The sequence below is a fragment of the Tauraco erythrolophus genome, chromosome 3 (genome assembly GCF_009769465.1).
Source record: "Tauraco erythrolophus isolate bTauEry1 chromosome 3, bTauEry1.pri, whole genome shotgun sequence".
Taxonomy (NCBI): Eukaryota; Metazoa; Chordata; class Aves; order Musophagiformes; family Musophagidae; genus Tauraco; species Tauraco erythrolophus.
In genome coordinates, this window is record NC_141467.1 from 9,633,100 (window position 1) to 9,650,107 (window position 17,008).

Below are 17,008 nucleotides of genomic sequence, written 5' to 3' on the forward strand. Positions count from 1 at the left end.
GACACTTGCCAGAATAGAGCTCCATGGATCCCAGCACTGTCTTACATCCTTCAGCTTACTGGTGGGGGTAAGCCAGAACACTGGACTGGAAATGCTCAAGCACTGTACCTTCAAGAATGTAGAGTTCTAAGTTAGTTAACTATGAGCAACTTCAGTCAAAACAGACACAAACATCTATAATTAAGATCTTTCCTAGATAGGACTGCTGAAATTCCAGATCTGTACTCTCAAGATGCATTTTTTCTTTTCTCTCATCTTACTTGGAATATATCCCATATACTCAGGGCAATTTACTATAGGAAAGTTCTTCACAAAATTAATTCTGAAGGCTATTTTACAGTTGGAATATGTCCACCACTTTAAAGTACACCACCTGAACAAAGGTGATTATACCATCTCAGTTTTTCAGTTTTCTTCCCTCCCTTGAAATTTGCATGCACCTGAGGAACCTTCATTCCCTCCTAAAACATGGCACTAACATTCAAGACCATAAACATGACAATACTTCATAGACTATTTTCAGTTCAGTAATGCCTCAGACAAATTTCAGAACAAAATTTAAGTCTTATCAATAACACAAAGTAGATTTTTAAAGTCCTTTATTAATCTGAATATAAAAAGACAGAAGTTGCCTGCGATATAGGACAAAGCTCTTGCTTCATGAGGAAACAAAATTTTCTTTACAAAGTGAAAAAATAAATACCCTCTTAGAGTAAGGTTTATATGCTAATGTGTCATAAAAAAGTAGAGTTTTAATATTTTGACAAAATGTCTGTGCAAAGAAACAGATGCATAAACACACATTACTGCTACATTAAGGCAATATGAAAAGTATAGTCAGAAAATTTCAGTAAAGTGACAGTGTACTTTTCTAGCTTTGATTAAGCCAGTATTGCACCCAAACATGGTCTCTAGTTCCCTCTGTACCCTGGAGAATACACTAGGAAACCAGAGCCCAAAATGCCCAAGTAGGGGGGTGGAGATTAAAAACAATTTTGCAAGAAAAGACCTACCCAATAAAGATGTTAACTGAAGAAAGCACTTAAAATTATACACAACCCTTATTTTAGAAACTAATGGTACATGTTTAATAGCTTCAAATCAGTCTCCAAAAATAAAACCAACGTAAAGGGCAGCTGGCTGCAGCTCCCAAGACCACCAGCCAAGTCGGATGTGGGAAACCTGGGAGCTGTAAATCAAGTCTTATCACAGTGCTTCCCCAGGACACTGCCAACCAGAAGACTTTCCTGACCCACCCTCAACACTTCAAGATTAACGAACTTTATCCTACTCTTCCAAAGCTATTCTCAAAACTGTTTTCTCTTTAACAGAATTCTGAATTAAACACAGCTGCTTGATGAAGCCTTGTAACTTTAAGAACCAATTTTTTAAAAAGTTCTCTCCTCTTTAAAGCAGTTTACTAAAAGCAGAAACTATGAGTCATACTAAACTGATATTTGTAAAACCTAGTCTTACCATTAAAATAAACGGAGTGACTGTACTAAAAAGGATATAAAGAGTTTAAGACAAAAGACTGCATCGCTCGCTGGGTATATATCTGTATGTGTACACCGCATTTCTCCAGGGTTACCTAGCTTTTTGGCAACACTGCCATGCTACAAACTTATGCATCATTCTCCTTTTAACATGAATCAATTACACTTCTGCTCTCAGAAGATGTCCCAAACCATTTTGGACATGCTGAACGAAGAATATTTATGTTAAAAAATGCAGAATTTTCGCTTTTGATCGTGGATAGGTGCCAGAGTGATTGCTTTCTTCACAATCAATGGTTGCATTTCGTATTAGTGCAGTTTAAAGAGCACACAATGGGTTTACAGCGTATACATAGATCATATCACAGTCAGATTGAGAAGACTGGTGTGGGTTGGCAAGTACACATGCTGGACATGCTCTACACGAGATCTGCAAACAGGACACGACTGGAAAGGAAAAACATTAGAAAGTTAATTTTGTATTTTGAGCACATCCACACTTATTGTCTACATGGAGGGAAGTCTCCAATAACAGAGAACTTTTCTATAATCTCCACATTTAAAACAGGTTGTCATGAGAAACACGCAGCTAATTCTTACCCTCACCACAAGTTAAGCTAGCACAGCTAAAACTTACCTTTCAAAAACATCATCTAAACAGAACATTCTTTGAAATTAGTTTACCACAAACAAAATTTTAAAAATAAGCTTTACTAGAATATCAACGTAAACCTATTAATCCATGACTGTTAAATACACAGAAAACCAAAGCTTCCACGTATTTAGCAATTCATATCTTAATGGCATCACAATTACCTGTAACTGGGCAGCACAGGTCTTGCAGCATACTGTGTGGCCACAGGGACAAAAGGTGGAATTTATTTCTTCTTCACAACACACCATACAGAGCATGGACTCCTTTAGCTTCCGCAACTTCTCTTGCAGAGCTTTTGTTTGTTGGCAGCTGAGACCCTCACAATTGTCACAGTTCATGCTGCTTTCCGAAGACTTAAGGGGGGAACTTGGTGGGGTTTGGTCACTTCTTGAAACAAGATCCACAATGCCAGCATTATAAAGAGCTCGCCTTGCATGATCATAAACTTCTTTTGATGTTCTTTTAATGTCAAAGACATACTTTTTACCAAGATTAATGTTTTCATTCAGAAACAGAGATGCTAGGTGGCCCTTTAAGTCTCGACTATACTGCATCATGACAGCACTGGTGACAGTATCACACCTATAAAACAACAGGACAAACACAAAGTTGGTTAGTTAATACCAATAAACCTATCCCTACAATAATTTGTTCCCAAAGTTGAAGTAACAGCACCAAAACTAAAGCAAATAGAGCACCCTGAGGTAATATTTAAGCTCTTCCACATTGTTTACATGACAACTCTACTTTGAAAAGTATAAAATGGAACAGTGACAGTTATTTCGTATCTTCAAAAACCTGAAGTGTCTGGTAAAATGGTGTCAGTCTACAGAAGGGACTTGGGACTTACGGCATTATGCTAATATAAACAGCCAACACTTGCTTAATCCACAGTTCAGCTTGGTAACACATGTTTACATTACATTAGTAATTTCCAAACACTGCATTGAAGAATTCCAGTTGTTAGTCTTTGGCATAACACCTCTCTTTAGACAGGCTCTCAAAAATTTTTAGCAGAGAGTCAAGTAACATCTTCAACAAATTTCCACTCAGTACTTTATATACTAGTATTGATTGTACCATCTGAAGGGAACCCGCGTGAATGCAGTGTAGAGAATTAAATTAAGGCATTTGTATTTGCCATTGAGTATTTCAGCTACTTTAACCACACTTGTCACGTGTTTCAGTGATGGAGTTATATCTGCAGAAGCCTATTAAGGCATATCACTTCTCTAGATGACGTAGAAAAGAAAACAGAAACACGGAACACAAGGATTATAGCCTCGCAGGACCTAAGGTTCAAGACCTAAGCTTATGGCCAAATGCTATTGCCTAACTAAAATTCCACTTAAATTAACATCACAAAATGCAAAGGACAGCAGAAGTTACAAGCAGAGACAAAGATCAAAGAGTTAAGACTGTCTAAGTAGTTATATAATGCTTTAATTGCCTGGCAAAAAGTATGAAGAGTACAAAACAGCAGTGCAAGGGTATATAATTACAGAGAAGAACAAGACATGCCTAATGCCAGGCTCACAAAATAAGCAGTGGTTAGCTGCTGATTAGCTGTAGTGGTTAGAAAGGCAAACAGTTGATGTTAATTGCTGTAACTGTATTAAAATGGTCTCATTTGAGAAGCTGGACAGGTCTGTGCCTCATGTATGTACTTTCCTCTGCTTTAAGTCCAATTCTTCTCTTACAAAGTAATTGAAAGTGATATGTGATAATTAATTCAGAGAAAACAACAAGTGTCTTTGACAGTTAGTTCTACTGATCAGTGTTGGACCTCACAGTAGGAATGAAAAGGGGTTCCAAACAATCAGCCATCAAATGAGTATAGCACCCCTACCTCAAAGAATCATAGGATTAAGACAATGAATAGCTGCTGGCATGAAACAAAATCCTGGGCACATGAGCAAGGACAGAGGAATTGTTAGATTTAAATACACAGGATGGGAAGGTGGCATACAGATTAACTTCTAGCAACTGGAGAAGCCAAATAAAGGAGAAACAAGGAGCATGTGTGCCTGAGCTACACCTACATATTCTAAAGGATCTATCTTTCTTCTTTGCTCTCTCATCCTCCCTCAAAAAGGGATAAAAAAGTATGTATTGTTTATGAATTATCAAAGAACACAGTAAGTTTATATTCTTAAAATGCTGTTATTCATAGTGGTAGATTGAGAAATTTTGCTTACTTTTACTCCCACCCCACAAAACGGAAAGCAGCAAAAACCTGATCAGCTTCTGTACTTAAGATGAAAGTAGAGGCTCTAAAGACAATGAAATTTCACAGAGAATTTCTGAAGTGCAGGCAGACTGCTGGCTGCTTAAGCACTTAAACACTGTGGAGAAGAGCAGCAGCAGTCAACTCTAGTGGCAACACTGACCTGTAAAAGGCATGCGTTTCTGTGATTGCTCTGTAGAGTCCACTTGCTGCCCTTGTACTGATCATCTTAAACAGGAGAACTACACTGTTACCAGACTCCTTGGTAACAGTCAGGTATACATTCTTCCCAGACTGAGTTGCCATTTGAACAACAGGATAAGCAATCCTATAAACAAATGTAAAAAAGTTATTGAGCTTTTAAGGATAAGGGCATTTTCCACTACTACAGTGCACTTATCAGAAGTTACAATGATCTCCGACTGTCATCTGTAATGATGGATTGAAGATGCTGCTTCAAAAGTATATAGAGAAGTCAAGAGTACTTCACTGTAAGCAGGTAGTGTCCTCAGATCCTACATTACAATAGCTCTTTAGTAATTCGTAAACCATTTTTTTATATTTATGTAAAAACTAGAGGCATGCTCAGTACTTCTGAAAAATGGAAGATGAAAATGATTCCACAAAACACATACCTGTTGATAAGACTGAAGTCATCTTTACAGATGGATATGCCTTCAGGTCCAACACCAATAAGGAGTTTTTGCCCTTCGCTATCTCTCACTGAGTGCCACTCTACCCCATAGTTCTCCAGAGTTGTAACAATCTGTAGAACCTGGTATTCAGCAGAAGCTTGACTTAGACCTTCTAGCTCCTTGTGCTTTGCAATAATACTGTTGATTTAAAAGATTAAGGATAGGTGAATCGACTCAAGTATGTGCCATTACTGTCAGCAGCTTGTTTTAACATGAGTTTTTAGATGACCTAGTTAAACAGATTATTAAATGCTCCTGACCTGCTTTATCTGGCTATAGATTTCCAGCAATCAAGAACTGGAAAGAACTGAGAATTGCCAAAACATCCTGAGAATGTTCAGAAGACAATACTGTGCATTTGCTTAGAAATTAAAAAGCTACATGTAATCAAGGCTTTCCAACTAACTCCCCCAACATATTTACCTGAATAACCACTAAGTTCATAACTAAAAAAAGACATCTACAAAAAAGCATAACACACTGAAAGTTTCTTGATATTCAGGAATCGAACAATGAAGGTGTTTCGGGAATTCTGTTTACTTCTCAGTGTAAGGGTACTAAGCCAGATAAATTCTTGTTCCTTTCTTTCACAAGTGTAGGTCTAAGATATATTTGCAATTTGACTACCCTGTTCCAAGTATTTAGATACCTGTATGTCCCCAAGTACTAGAGTTCAATAGCTTTTGCTTTTCACAAAATAATAACTAAGCTTAAAAATTAACTGAAATCAGAACATTAGTTAAACATTCAGGTTGTATTTTCATCTTCAAAGCTAGCTAAATTTTTTTTTTTTAACACCACAAGATACACTATAGCATCAGCAATTAAGGACAAAATCTAATGCTTTTCATCTCCAAAAAGGAGGCTGTATCATTGTGCTCTTTTTACCTCTCCAAAATGGTAGTAGTGAGCTCTTTTGCACACAACTCTTCATAATTGTACTTGGCAGTGTTCTGGTTGTAATCTCCAAACTTCATCTGTGCCAACAATGCACTAAGTTCAACTGCATGCTCTGAAGAACACTGAAGATTACCAGCAAGAAGATCTTCTTTTATATGCAAGAAAAACATATGCCTGCAATGAATCAGAAGTGTTTGCTTACACAAGATGTTAAAAGATGTTTGTAATCAAGACACATTTCAGATAACATCTCAGACATGTTTGGTAATCATTAGTTTTGTAATCAGGAATCTGAAATGAATGTATCAACTAGAGAAAGTCTGGCACAAGGAAAAGAAAAGGGCCTCCATCATACTATTCACTTACACTTAAAGATGAGGCTACAACTGAAGACAACACCTAAAAGCACTATTAAAAGAACTGAGCACTTCAATATCATGTTCTTAAAAACTGCTTTAGCTCCTAAGGCCTGTTAGTATTTTCAATTTAGTGAGTAAAATGTCAGTGAAATTTATTTGTATTAACTTCGTATGTTTAGATGTCTTTGGTTGCCTTTCACAAATTATTCGTCACTTCCCAAAAGCAAATTTGGGAAGAGCAGCCCAAAACAGCATACACACTTCTGTCAACACAACAGGAGAAAACAAGAAGCTGTACTTCCTCTGCACAATGGCAATGCCTCTGCCACCACAGTCAAAAGAAAGATTTTGTCAGTGACATGATTAACAGACTAACTTGAAACATCTGAGAAGGCATTGTGGAATAAAGTACAAAAACATCTACTGTGTAAGCATATTTGTCAGGGATAATATTTGGGATCAAGGCAAGTTTGACAACTAGCTGGAAAATTCACAAAGCTGCTTTTAATTATCTAATAGGTCAGTTAATCAGACAAATCAAAATTTCCACCAACATTAACAGCAGCCTACTAATTTCCCCTATAGTCCACCTTAACTTATATATAAATTTGTTCTTATCTCCCCTCATGGAAGACAATTTAAATTTTTTACGATTTGTTCTTAAGACTCAACGTATTTATGGAAACCAGATGCAGAAGCAGTTATGTATCACTAAAAAAAAATCTTTCAATAAATGAAGCCTAGCACCCACAGGGATATATGTCAGCTTCCACAGTAATGGGACATTTACATTTTACTTTCCTAAAATTAAGTGTCATTTACTTTTCTTAAAAAGCTCTCATCACTGAAACTGAGGATGCTAGTATGATGAGGTTTCCTTCCAACAGCAATTTTGTGTAACAGCTTATGTATATCCTGTTATCCCACTCTACAATTCCATTGCACAACAGGGCAAACAGAGCTACTTTTTCAGCACTGTGAGCTATTACACAACCTGCAAAATCTGTGTTCATTCTTAGCTCTGCTATGTTAAATGCTGCAGCTAAGAAAATACTGGCCCAGGAGATGCCCCATATCCAGAACTTTTGCAATCAGTAAAAAATAGGTATTAAATTATCCCATACGCTGCCCACTTCCTGCAACAAGTCACAGCTCCAACACGTCTCTTCACAAGCAGTTGGAGGCATGCTGGAGCTTCATTGCAGCTGTGACACAAGTGCTTAACTGCATCACTTTGATGTCTAGACATCAATATACACTTCAGCATTCTAGTGGGGGGTCTGGTGGAAGCTAATAGCCACACTCTGTGCAGGATACAAGTTTAGGTGGCAAGAGGACCAGACCTTCAGACAGTACAGTTGTCTCCACTGTTAGCAGGTTATTCCTTGTCTAGGCTTTTTTGGAGAAAGTCCCAAACCTCTGCTCCAAACCCTTTCTCCTACCTCGATAATTCATAGCTGTTTTGGCTTGGGCCACAGAAAGGCATATCTGTGGCTTTCAAAATGCATTGTTATACACACTCCTTTTGGGGCTCAGTCCATAAATCCAGACAAATATTTGATGAATTATTAGAACACTATGACCAAAAGAGATTCAAATGGTAAGCATTTCCCTAATTCCAATCAACATTTCATAAAATAAATGGCTTTTCATGTACTTTTGATCCTCTGTTAATATCAGAACAGATTTTCCAGTCATTATAACTATGTACTAATTACATATACAGTACTTCAAAGAAATATCTGACTATTTTATTCTCATTAGTTGAAAGGTGTTTAAAACTAACACACCTAAACACTTGTATCTTCAGTTTATTTTATGCATACGACAGCACTGACTACACAGCAAAAAGTCAGTCTTCTCCCCTCTCTGGGAAGACTTTACTGACATCAAGAGGGCAGCTGAAAATCAGGAAGTTGCTCCTGCAAATACAGATGCATTACAGAAACTGCCACAGCAGAGGATGGCTTGTCACACACATTCCACTACTAAACAGCCAGTAATGGCAGAGATAGACAAATTTAAGGTGCAACACGAAACGGCATCACATCAACTAACATGCAGTAACCGGCTCAGATCACGTAAGGGAAAACACCTCACAAACTAAGCTACTTTGTATTTTTCTGATAAAGGGGACAAAGGCATGGCACATACAAGGGACAGCTACTGCAAAGTAACTAAAGTTATGCAAGCTCATGTCCTGCCTTACGCTACAGTAAACTATTTTGTTAAGTCAGAAAACAGACAAAACACCATATTTAACAGCCCATCTCACAAAGTCATCAGTCTGCACCTGAAAAATCCATTGCTGGCCCACCTCCATTGCCTAAACAGCACCTTAATAGGCCAGAAACTAGTTAACTGGGCCTGCCAGTGAAATGAGTTTCTGAATGACAGTGAATGACTTCATGCTGATCAGCTACAGCAGCTGCCCTGATCCAAAGTTCGAGCAGCAAATTCACTGCTGGGTTTTGTGTTTCTGGGTTTGGTGGTTTGGTTGGTTTTTTTTTTTGAGTCCTTAAGTATAGAATGAAAATCATCTAGAAATTGAAAGACAGTGAGGGTTACAAACATTTTGTACATCTGAAAAAGTTATTCGGATTATTGCAGATTCTGATTTGCCCATCCAGCCTAAGATTGCACTTGTCCAAAGTTACATTAATATCCATTGCAAAATCATCCCCATTCTAAGTTCAAAACATGACACCAGCCAGAATCTGATTATAAAAGCAGGTTTTTCTTTTTTTCTTTTTATACAAAACCTAAAAAGTCTTTTAATCCTTAAACAGAAAGGCAAAAGAATGTGCTTTTATTGCTGAATACAGTCAAGCAAAACTAAAGCATTGCAGAATTAAATAAGAAACTGCCATAAGGCTCCCAAAGTCTAAAGGACCCAACAAATTGTCTGTGGAAAGCCTGGTCATATTAGAAATTCTCTTAGTTACCAGAAAGTTATGTAAGTTTTTGTAAATTAGATCATGACCTGATCACTTAATAGCTCTCAACCAGTCATCCCTCCTCTCTCTAGGAATTTCCAGATACAATGAAAAAATTGTTAAAGATTTTCCCACCTCTAAAGATACTCAGGTTGTACAGTAGAAGAGTAATCAGTTTTTCAAGGAATTATATCAGTGTTAGTATTTTACATTTAATGGAATTTTGACCTAGCAAGTTTTAAAACAATGAACTGTTTTAAAACTGAAAACTGAGCTGCTTATAACCAAGTCCTCTGAAGGTTACATTTCCAACATTGCTAGTAGAAATTTTGACTATCATATAGGAAACTAATTGGTTTTGTTTCTGCATCATTCGCCACTTGTTACATACGACACACTAATACTACCTCAAAAAAATTGAGAAGTAACTCAAGTCAGACAAAAAGTATGTTTCCTACCCTCTGCCTCCATATTCTCTTAGCATATTCTGCAGCTTTTTACTACTCTCGTTGAAGTTCCATTTACTCTTTAAATCAAAGAATTCTTCACAACCGTGAACTTCACCAACCAACTGTTGTGATGGCTCCTAGTCATCTAAACATCTGCCAGACATGCTGGGACATTGAACAACTAGTGGCAGTTTTAAGAACAAGCAAAACTTTACATTGCTCTTATGGCCTGAGTTCTACACATAACAGCATCAGCAGAAAAGATAGCGTAACTTAAACCAGTCCTAGTTTCCCACCAAACATCACGCTAGCTAGATACTCCTGTATATTCAATTATAGAACACTTTCTGAGTTTGGTAGTTTGAAACAGTACATAGAGATACTGATTTGAGGACAAAGCATTAAGTCTGCCAAAGCTATATTTTATTAGCCACTGCCCAGGCAGAATTTCTTTCTTTCCAAAGAAAAAGCAGGTTTAGAATTAGAACAGGATCACATGCGTTCTTCAAGTATTAGTTACACTGGTGATTTTATATTCATTTTTGTATCCTTATTCTTGCCCCAGTGCTTTTCACACAATTTAAGTTCTATGTGCCTATTAAAATACTCAGTAAAATCAAATGTACAGTGTGACTAATGTATTTTAGTTGTACATAAATAATTTGATACAAACACTGTAGAAAAGGGAACTTGCATGGATATTTCAGCAGATGGCCCATTTTACAAAAAACTACAGTTAACAAACCTAAGTCACAAATGGAGATCTCGCATCAATTGCTTTTTGCCTCCCTCCGAAGCAATTTATGCAGGCTGACTATACTGACCACCACTGCCAGAGACAGAGGTCAGTATTTCACAACAATGAAATTCCAACAGGAAGCAAATCATCTAGTTAGTGTCCATCCAGCTGAACTGGCAATAACAACCCCACAAAATACATACTATGAAAAGCAGAGTATACGTAACACAAGATCAATTTATCTTTCTGAACGCAACGAAGACAATTATGTGCATTAGGAATCAAAGTTCTGCACTGAAAACTGCTTCTACTACTTTTTTAATCAAGGAAAGGAAAACAGAGCAAATCAGAATCTGAAGACTACATTAAAAGTTTTAAGCTCTGAACTTAGCTGTCAGTGGAAGTGACAAACCCCAATCCTTTACTAATAAAAGTATCTGTATATGACTAATGATTCTTAAACTAGAAATATAGCCAAAAGAACCCATTCTCTTGCCAGAGTACTTGCAAGAATCTTAGCTTACGTTGAAAGGAACTGTCTGTTCTCTTTGGGGTATGACACTCCCTATCACAGGGTAAGGCCGTACTGTGAAGTAAAATTACAACCCTCTGTAGTCTAAAGGAATCAAAATTAAGAGGCACGATTGTTCTGCCTAAGAAAGTATTGAAGATTGAGATCTTTTAAAAGCAGATATAAGGCCACTCCACATGAGAAAGCAAAGCCGTCACAGTTACAATTATGCTCCTCGGCATCTTTGTTTTTACTTGCTCTCAGCAGAGTGGGTGAAAGGTTACCAACTGCAATTCAGCTCTGATTTGGGCAGACAGACCCATTAAACTCCCGCTGGTGTCTACTACAGCACTGTAACAAATACCATGACACTGCTGCACTCACTAGCCACTGCTATAGGACAGTAGGATGTTTTTCAGATTTTCTACCTACCACGTGTATCTGACTGCTCAAAATATAAGTCAGCCCCTACTTTTAACTAATTCATCAATACAACTGGCGAACGCAGCAAAACCCGCCTACTTTCTAAACATAATCCAAATTCTGGCAAACCTCGCACACCGCTTTCGACAGCTTCCAAACCCATCGTTACCTATCCAAAGGCTGGCAAGATACAGCTCTTCCGAACGCTCCACGAGGTCGTGTGGCTTGTTAGAACCTGACGCGTTATTTTAAAGTGCCATGGCTGACACAAGAACGTTTGCTTTTCAGTCATATTGCACACGACCAGTAACTTCGCCCATTCTGAAGTACACCTGGGTAATCTCACACCGCTTAAAAAGCGATTCGCTTTAGAAGGGTTCCGAGCGATCGCGGCAACGCTGACCCCAGGCTGCTGCCCGCAGACCGCTGCCTGGCACCGCGCGGCCCGGCCGGCACCCTGGGGACGGGGCAGGCTCCGCGCCTTCCCGCCACGAGCGGCGCGCGGGCGGCGGTTCCGGCAGCGCGCAGCAGCTGTCTGCCCCGAGACAGCGGGGCGGGCCAATCAGGAGCTGAGCTGCTCGGGCTGCTGGGCGCCGATTGGCCGAGCGGCCGAGGTTACTCCCGGTCAGTGACCCGGAGTCACCCCGGGGCGCAGAGCGCCGCGCAGGCAGCGCGGCCCCTGCCGGCGGCACCGCGGGCCCAGCAGCCCCCCGGACACCCTCATTAGCGAAGTGTAATCTTCTGCGTCCCAGCTCCTCGCTGTAACTCAATGCGTCGTAAAACTCGATACAAAACCCACCCCTACATCATTCTGACCAAAAACCCTCTACTTTTTTTTTTCTTAACTAAGTGTTGCATTACCTATCAAGAAGTAACAGAAAGCAGTGAAAACAAACATGACATGAGCAAGAGCTTATGATCTACACCTTGGACCATCGCGTGAATCTTTAAGCAAAAAGACAGCAGTCCTTTTCAAGCTAAGGTGATTTTCCATTCAAAAAAAATGTAGAGTTATTCAATCTCACTAAACAAGCACACTGTTCACATTTCAGACTTGTCTGTAAAACTCTAGGTGACAGCAGCAGATTAAATGAGAATAGCATTCTTGCACCGAAGCACTTATTTTCTACTGAAAACTACAAAATCCTGCAGTGAAACTCAGTACCAGGCATTCAAATAAAAAACTAGAAATTGAGATCAAGAACAGAAATAAACCACTTTTAACCCTGTAAAAGGAAAGAAAATGTAGTAAGAGTTATTTTTTTCCATGCAATTCTCCCATTCAGGAAGCACTTGGTGAAGGTGGTTTGTTGCCATGGTGGTCAAAGGTACAATATAACCCACTCTGCCTCTGCACCCAGTAGCAAGAAGGCTCCCTCACACAAAACTAAAAAACCACACGAGGTTGCAAGCTGCAGTGGATCACACACTGATTAAAGATAACAGAAGCAGAAGTTGATGTGCAGTTGCCAGATCAGCTTTCTACACAGCATGTAGAAACCTGAGCATTAAATTGCTACAAACAAACACACACCCAGAGTTTGAAATGTGAAGACAAGGATCTCTAATGAAGCAGTACAACTGGGGCTGACAAAGCTTCCAAAGAACATCAAAAAACCTGCTAACAACTCAGTCACAACATCCACTATTATCAAGATGAAGCATACCAACAAAATTTAGAATTACTTGCAGCTTCCCAGATTTCAAACCAGGCTCGACGTGCATCTGATTTATACGTAAAAACAGCATCAGAGGCAGCAAGTAAAAGACCAGGAGAGTTCCTCAGCGTTCTTCACATGGGGGCCAGAGGGCAGCAGCTCTGCCAGAAACACCCTAGACATGAGTGGTGGACATAACTGCTAAAGGAAACCAAGGATACCCACCACTGTTTCTGCATCCACCAGCACACTGACCTTGCAAGTAAAGGTAAGAAACAAGGAGTCAGCTGTAACTGCACAGTTGATCCTCGCAATTCTGTGCCACACCTACCCATTTAAAGTTCAGCCACAGGTTTAACAACTTTTTGTCATCTTCATACCACACACGCTTACATGCAAACTAAACATGAATGCACACTTATGTCTATTTGTAAATCCTCAAGCAGACCCAAGCAGAAAAAAAGAGTAAATCTACTGAAACTCAGTGTCAACACTACAGAAATACACACTAACCACAGGCAATACGGAATTCTAGCTGGGCTACATCTAGGCTACTGGGCACAGACAGTTAAAAGGCAGCTATTGCAAACTATTTGTATTTGTTATTAGCAAGAACACTACAAACACTCAGGATGTAGACTGCATAGCTTAGCTGAAACCGCAGGACTATTCATGTTTGCAAGACAAGAGCGACATTAAATACTAGTCTCAATGCCTGCTGCTCTCCAAAACTGCAAGTAATTATTTCCAGAGCAGAATTTTAACAGATTCCTTCTGAAGACTGAGCCTCAATTAATTTTAAAATAATTTATTAGAAATACTGGTTTCAAACAGTCTTAAATTCATACATAAAAGAAAGCTTGTCCCACCTACAGCCTTTTAAAGTCATTTTATAGTGGAGAAGTGCTTGCTACTTTGATGTAGGTATACGAGCTCTGTTGCATTCTAGCTACACAACCTGTCTTCTGGGCCCTTGGGGTATGTTTCACCAGTTCAAGCTCTTGCACAACCTGCCAAGTCTTGCATTGACAGTGTTGAAGGCAAGAATACAGGTGTCTGGAAAAACCTTGTAAAGTTGAGCAAACATTCATCAACAGTAGCATAAAAATGCCAAACGTATCAGCTTTAGGTTTCCTCAGATTCACCCTGATTTGGTCTGTGTGTGGAGACACATACAACACAATCAGGTTAATCTCTTCTGCCTCATCAGGTATGAAATCATGTTGCTCCCTTTGTTCTACATAAAAATTATTCATTATTTGGTTTTATATTCATACTCATTGAGAGTAAAACGTAAATAAAAGGACAAGTTTCTTTAAGGAAAATACTCAAAGAGAACCCAAAGACATGCCATGGATAGTGGAATTTATTTTTCAAAAATAAGGTGCATAAAAACTGGAATTTGGTTAGAATGCGTTTGCCCAAGTAAAGCTATTACATAGGACAACCACATCTAACTCCATAGCATTCTGAAAACTTCAGCCAGACTGATAAGCTGAAACCACTGCTCCCCAAAAGCTTCTCTCCTGCACTTTAGTTCAAAAAATAAAACAATATATGCATGCTTCTAACTCAAAACCTTCTTCCTTTGAAATAAACACCAAATCATGCTGTCAATCTCTGACCAAATTCTTTAGACAAACATTCTGTGCAGAACAGCAGTGTTGTATCCATGGTTTTAATTCTGAAAGTACCAAGTTAAGGTGAGTACTGAAAACATGTTTTGGCACTATCATACGGACACTAGATTTCAATTTGTCCCATTTGTATTAACTGTATTATATAAAACTAACAGGAAAAATCAGTTGAAAGGTCAGCATAAAATATGTACATGCACAGCTTGCTTTAAAGAAAACTCAGTTGCAATTCATGTGGCAATCAAGCTCAAGGAGTAAGAGCAAATGTTTGCTACTAATCTTAGTAGACTCACTCTTACAATTGGCTAACAGTATAACAATTTAGTTTACAGGACTGGCCACAGAAGAAGCAAAACAGCTGTTTCTTTTGTAGCCTCAAAGGGCCTGTAGCTATTTGAAAGTTACTGTAACATAATACCAGACAAAAAGGAATTCAGCAAGTTTTTCGCTCTGTGGGAGGAATTGTTTCCTGCCTTTCTGTACCAGTGGTTTAGAACGACCTAGAGTAACACCACTGAACAGGGGTTACTATCGGACATGCAAATACCATATAAATAATTTGCTACTGGTAGCATAGTTTCTTTCACTTCCAGCACTAAGTGCTCATGGAATTGCCTACACACTACTTACTGGTAGCTACGCAATACTTACAATATTACCAGTTTTCTTCTTTAATAATACACTTAAATAACAATAAGGTTTTAAAACTACACAGAAGAGTCAAGGAAGATTACAAGAAGACAGAAGAAATAAAACCAGTGTGTAAACACTTTCATAAGCTACAGAAATTGAAAACAAAATAATAAATTAAAACTACTTACAACCATCTTTACCTTACCTTGTTTGTTCTTGTAAGATAAGATGTGGCTCTACGAAAAACTTGACTCTTAATTTCAATCGATACGGGGCTAAACCATCCATCTGCTGGGAGATCCTGTTCCTCAAATTCAGCCACAGATTCTCCCCTTTGCTGCCAGTGAACTGCAGTCCAAAATAATCAACTTCTATAATTCCCAGCCTTCTGCAAACCTGAAAGAAAGATTCTTTATAATGAGGCTACAATATAATGATGAAAAGTAGCACCTGAAACAAGTATTGTTCCGACTGCTCACTTAAAACAGAAAACAAATAAACCCTGCTGTAACCACCTCTATACAAAAGATTACTTAATTACTTGCAATTCAAGTTGCATACAAAACAGCATGTAGGCAAATACTAAGAATAAACTGGGAATTTCTCCCCTAGCCAAAAACCACATGGACTTCCATGGTCAAATTCCATCTCCTCCTTTTTCACCCCAGCACGGGCACTTAAAAGGGGTTCAGGGGATTTCCAGAAGAGGAGAGTGCCTGTTATTCAACACCACAGCCAATAGCACTTTCTAGGCAAGAAGGAGAAAAAAAAAGTACAACCCACAAGTTTTATTTAGATGCCACCAACAGACTGAGGCGCTGCCCGCGGCTCTCTCCAGCATCCTCGCGGCAGCCGCACGGAGGTGGTGAAAGCACCTGGACGGCACCTTCGGCCCGCACCGCCCCGGCGCGCCACGGGGACCACCGCGGCACCGCCCGGGCGACGCCGCCCCGTCCCGGGGGGTCCCACTCGTGCCCCCCGCGAGCTGCAGCCGCGAGGCCGAGGCCCCCGCCCGGCTCCGCCGCCTGCCCTTCCCGCACACGCCACAAAGGAGACGGCAGAAGGGCCGGCGAGCCCCGCGGCGGGGGCCGCGGCCACCTCTGCATCCAACATGGAGCGGAGGGGGGAATAAAAAAAAGCAGGAGGAAAGCGGGCGGACTGCGGCGGCGGCTCCCCGCCCCCACCGCCGCGGACGCCCCCGCGCAGGGTCGCGCCGCCGCACGGCCCCGCCTCGCGCCACCCGGGCCCCTCGTCCCCCTCCCCGGGCGCGGCGGCGCGAGGACCTTTGGTGCCTGTCCCGTCCCCCTCCCGCGCAGGCGGCGGGGCAGAAGGGCGGCGCGGCGGAGCGCGGCCCCTCACCTGGTTGAGGCAGTCCTCGCCGTTGGCTTTCGCCTCCACCTCCACCTCCATCACCACCGCGTCCGGCCTGGTCACATAGCACAGCATGGCTGGGGCCGGCCAGCGCTGCCACGGACACCCCGAGCGGCTGCGGCGGTGGCTGCTGCTGCCGCCGGCGGGGAACGGCAGCTGTCGCTACCGGCTGAGGGAGGGAGGTACGCACGCGCCGCCCGCCACCGCCCACGCCCGGCCGCCGCCGCCCGCTCCACCACTGCTCCGCTCCGCCGGCCCCGCTCCCTCTATATATACCCTCCGCCTCCCCCTCCCCCCTCCGAGCGGCACCTGCGGACCA

General features: G+C 40.7%; 1 protein-coding gene across 2 annotated transcripts; it reads right to left on the minus strand.

Annotated features, from left to right (window-relative positions):
* Positions 1-582: 582 nt before the first annotated feature.
* MYLIP (myosin regulatory light chain interacting protein) lies at positions 583-16,804 on the minus strand. 2 transcript variants are annotated; one of them, XM_086608998.1, is made up of 7 exons: positions 16,678-16,804; positions 15,524-15,714; positions 5,962-6,147; positions 5,014-5,211; positions 4,542-4,706; positions 2,313-2,733; positions 583-1,943 (listed from the first exon to the last, which is right to left on the minus strand). In XM_086608998.1, exons 1-7 carry the CDS (start codon positions 16,762-16,764, stop codon positions 1,854-1,856), a joined length of 1,338 nt encoding a protein of 445 aa, XP_086465124.1. In that variant the 5' UTR covers positions 16,765-16,804; the 3' UTR covers positions 583-1,853. The 2 variants fall into 2 exon arrangements, with proteins under 2 accessions (XP_086465124.1, XP_086465126.1); XM_086609000.1 differs by lacking the exon at positions 4,542-4,706.
* Between the last annotated feature and the right edge of the window lie 204 nt (positions 16,805-17,008).

Excerpts from the sequence above, each read along its gene's own strand:
- MYLIP (XM_086608998.1), bottom strand. The coding sequence starts at position 16,764 with ATGCTGTGCTATGTGACCAGGCCGGACGCGGTGGTGATGGAGGTGGAG. Across the intron at positions 15,715-16,677 it reads GCGAGGACTGCCTCAACCAG|GTTTGCAGAAGGCTGGGAAT; the intron begins GTGAGGGGCCGC and ends TCTTTCTTTCAG. Across the intron at positions 2,734-4,541 it reads GAAACGCATGCCTTTTACAG|GTGTGATACTGTCACCAGTG; the intron begins GTCAGTGTTGCC and ends GTTGTTTTATAG.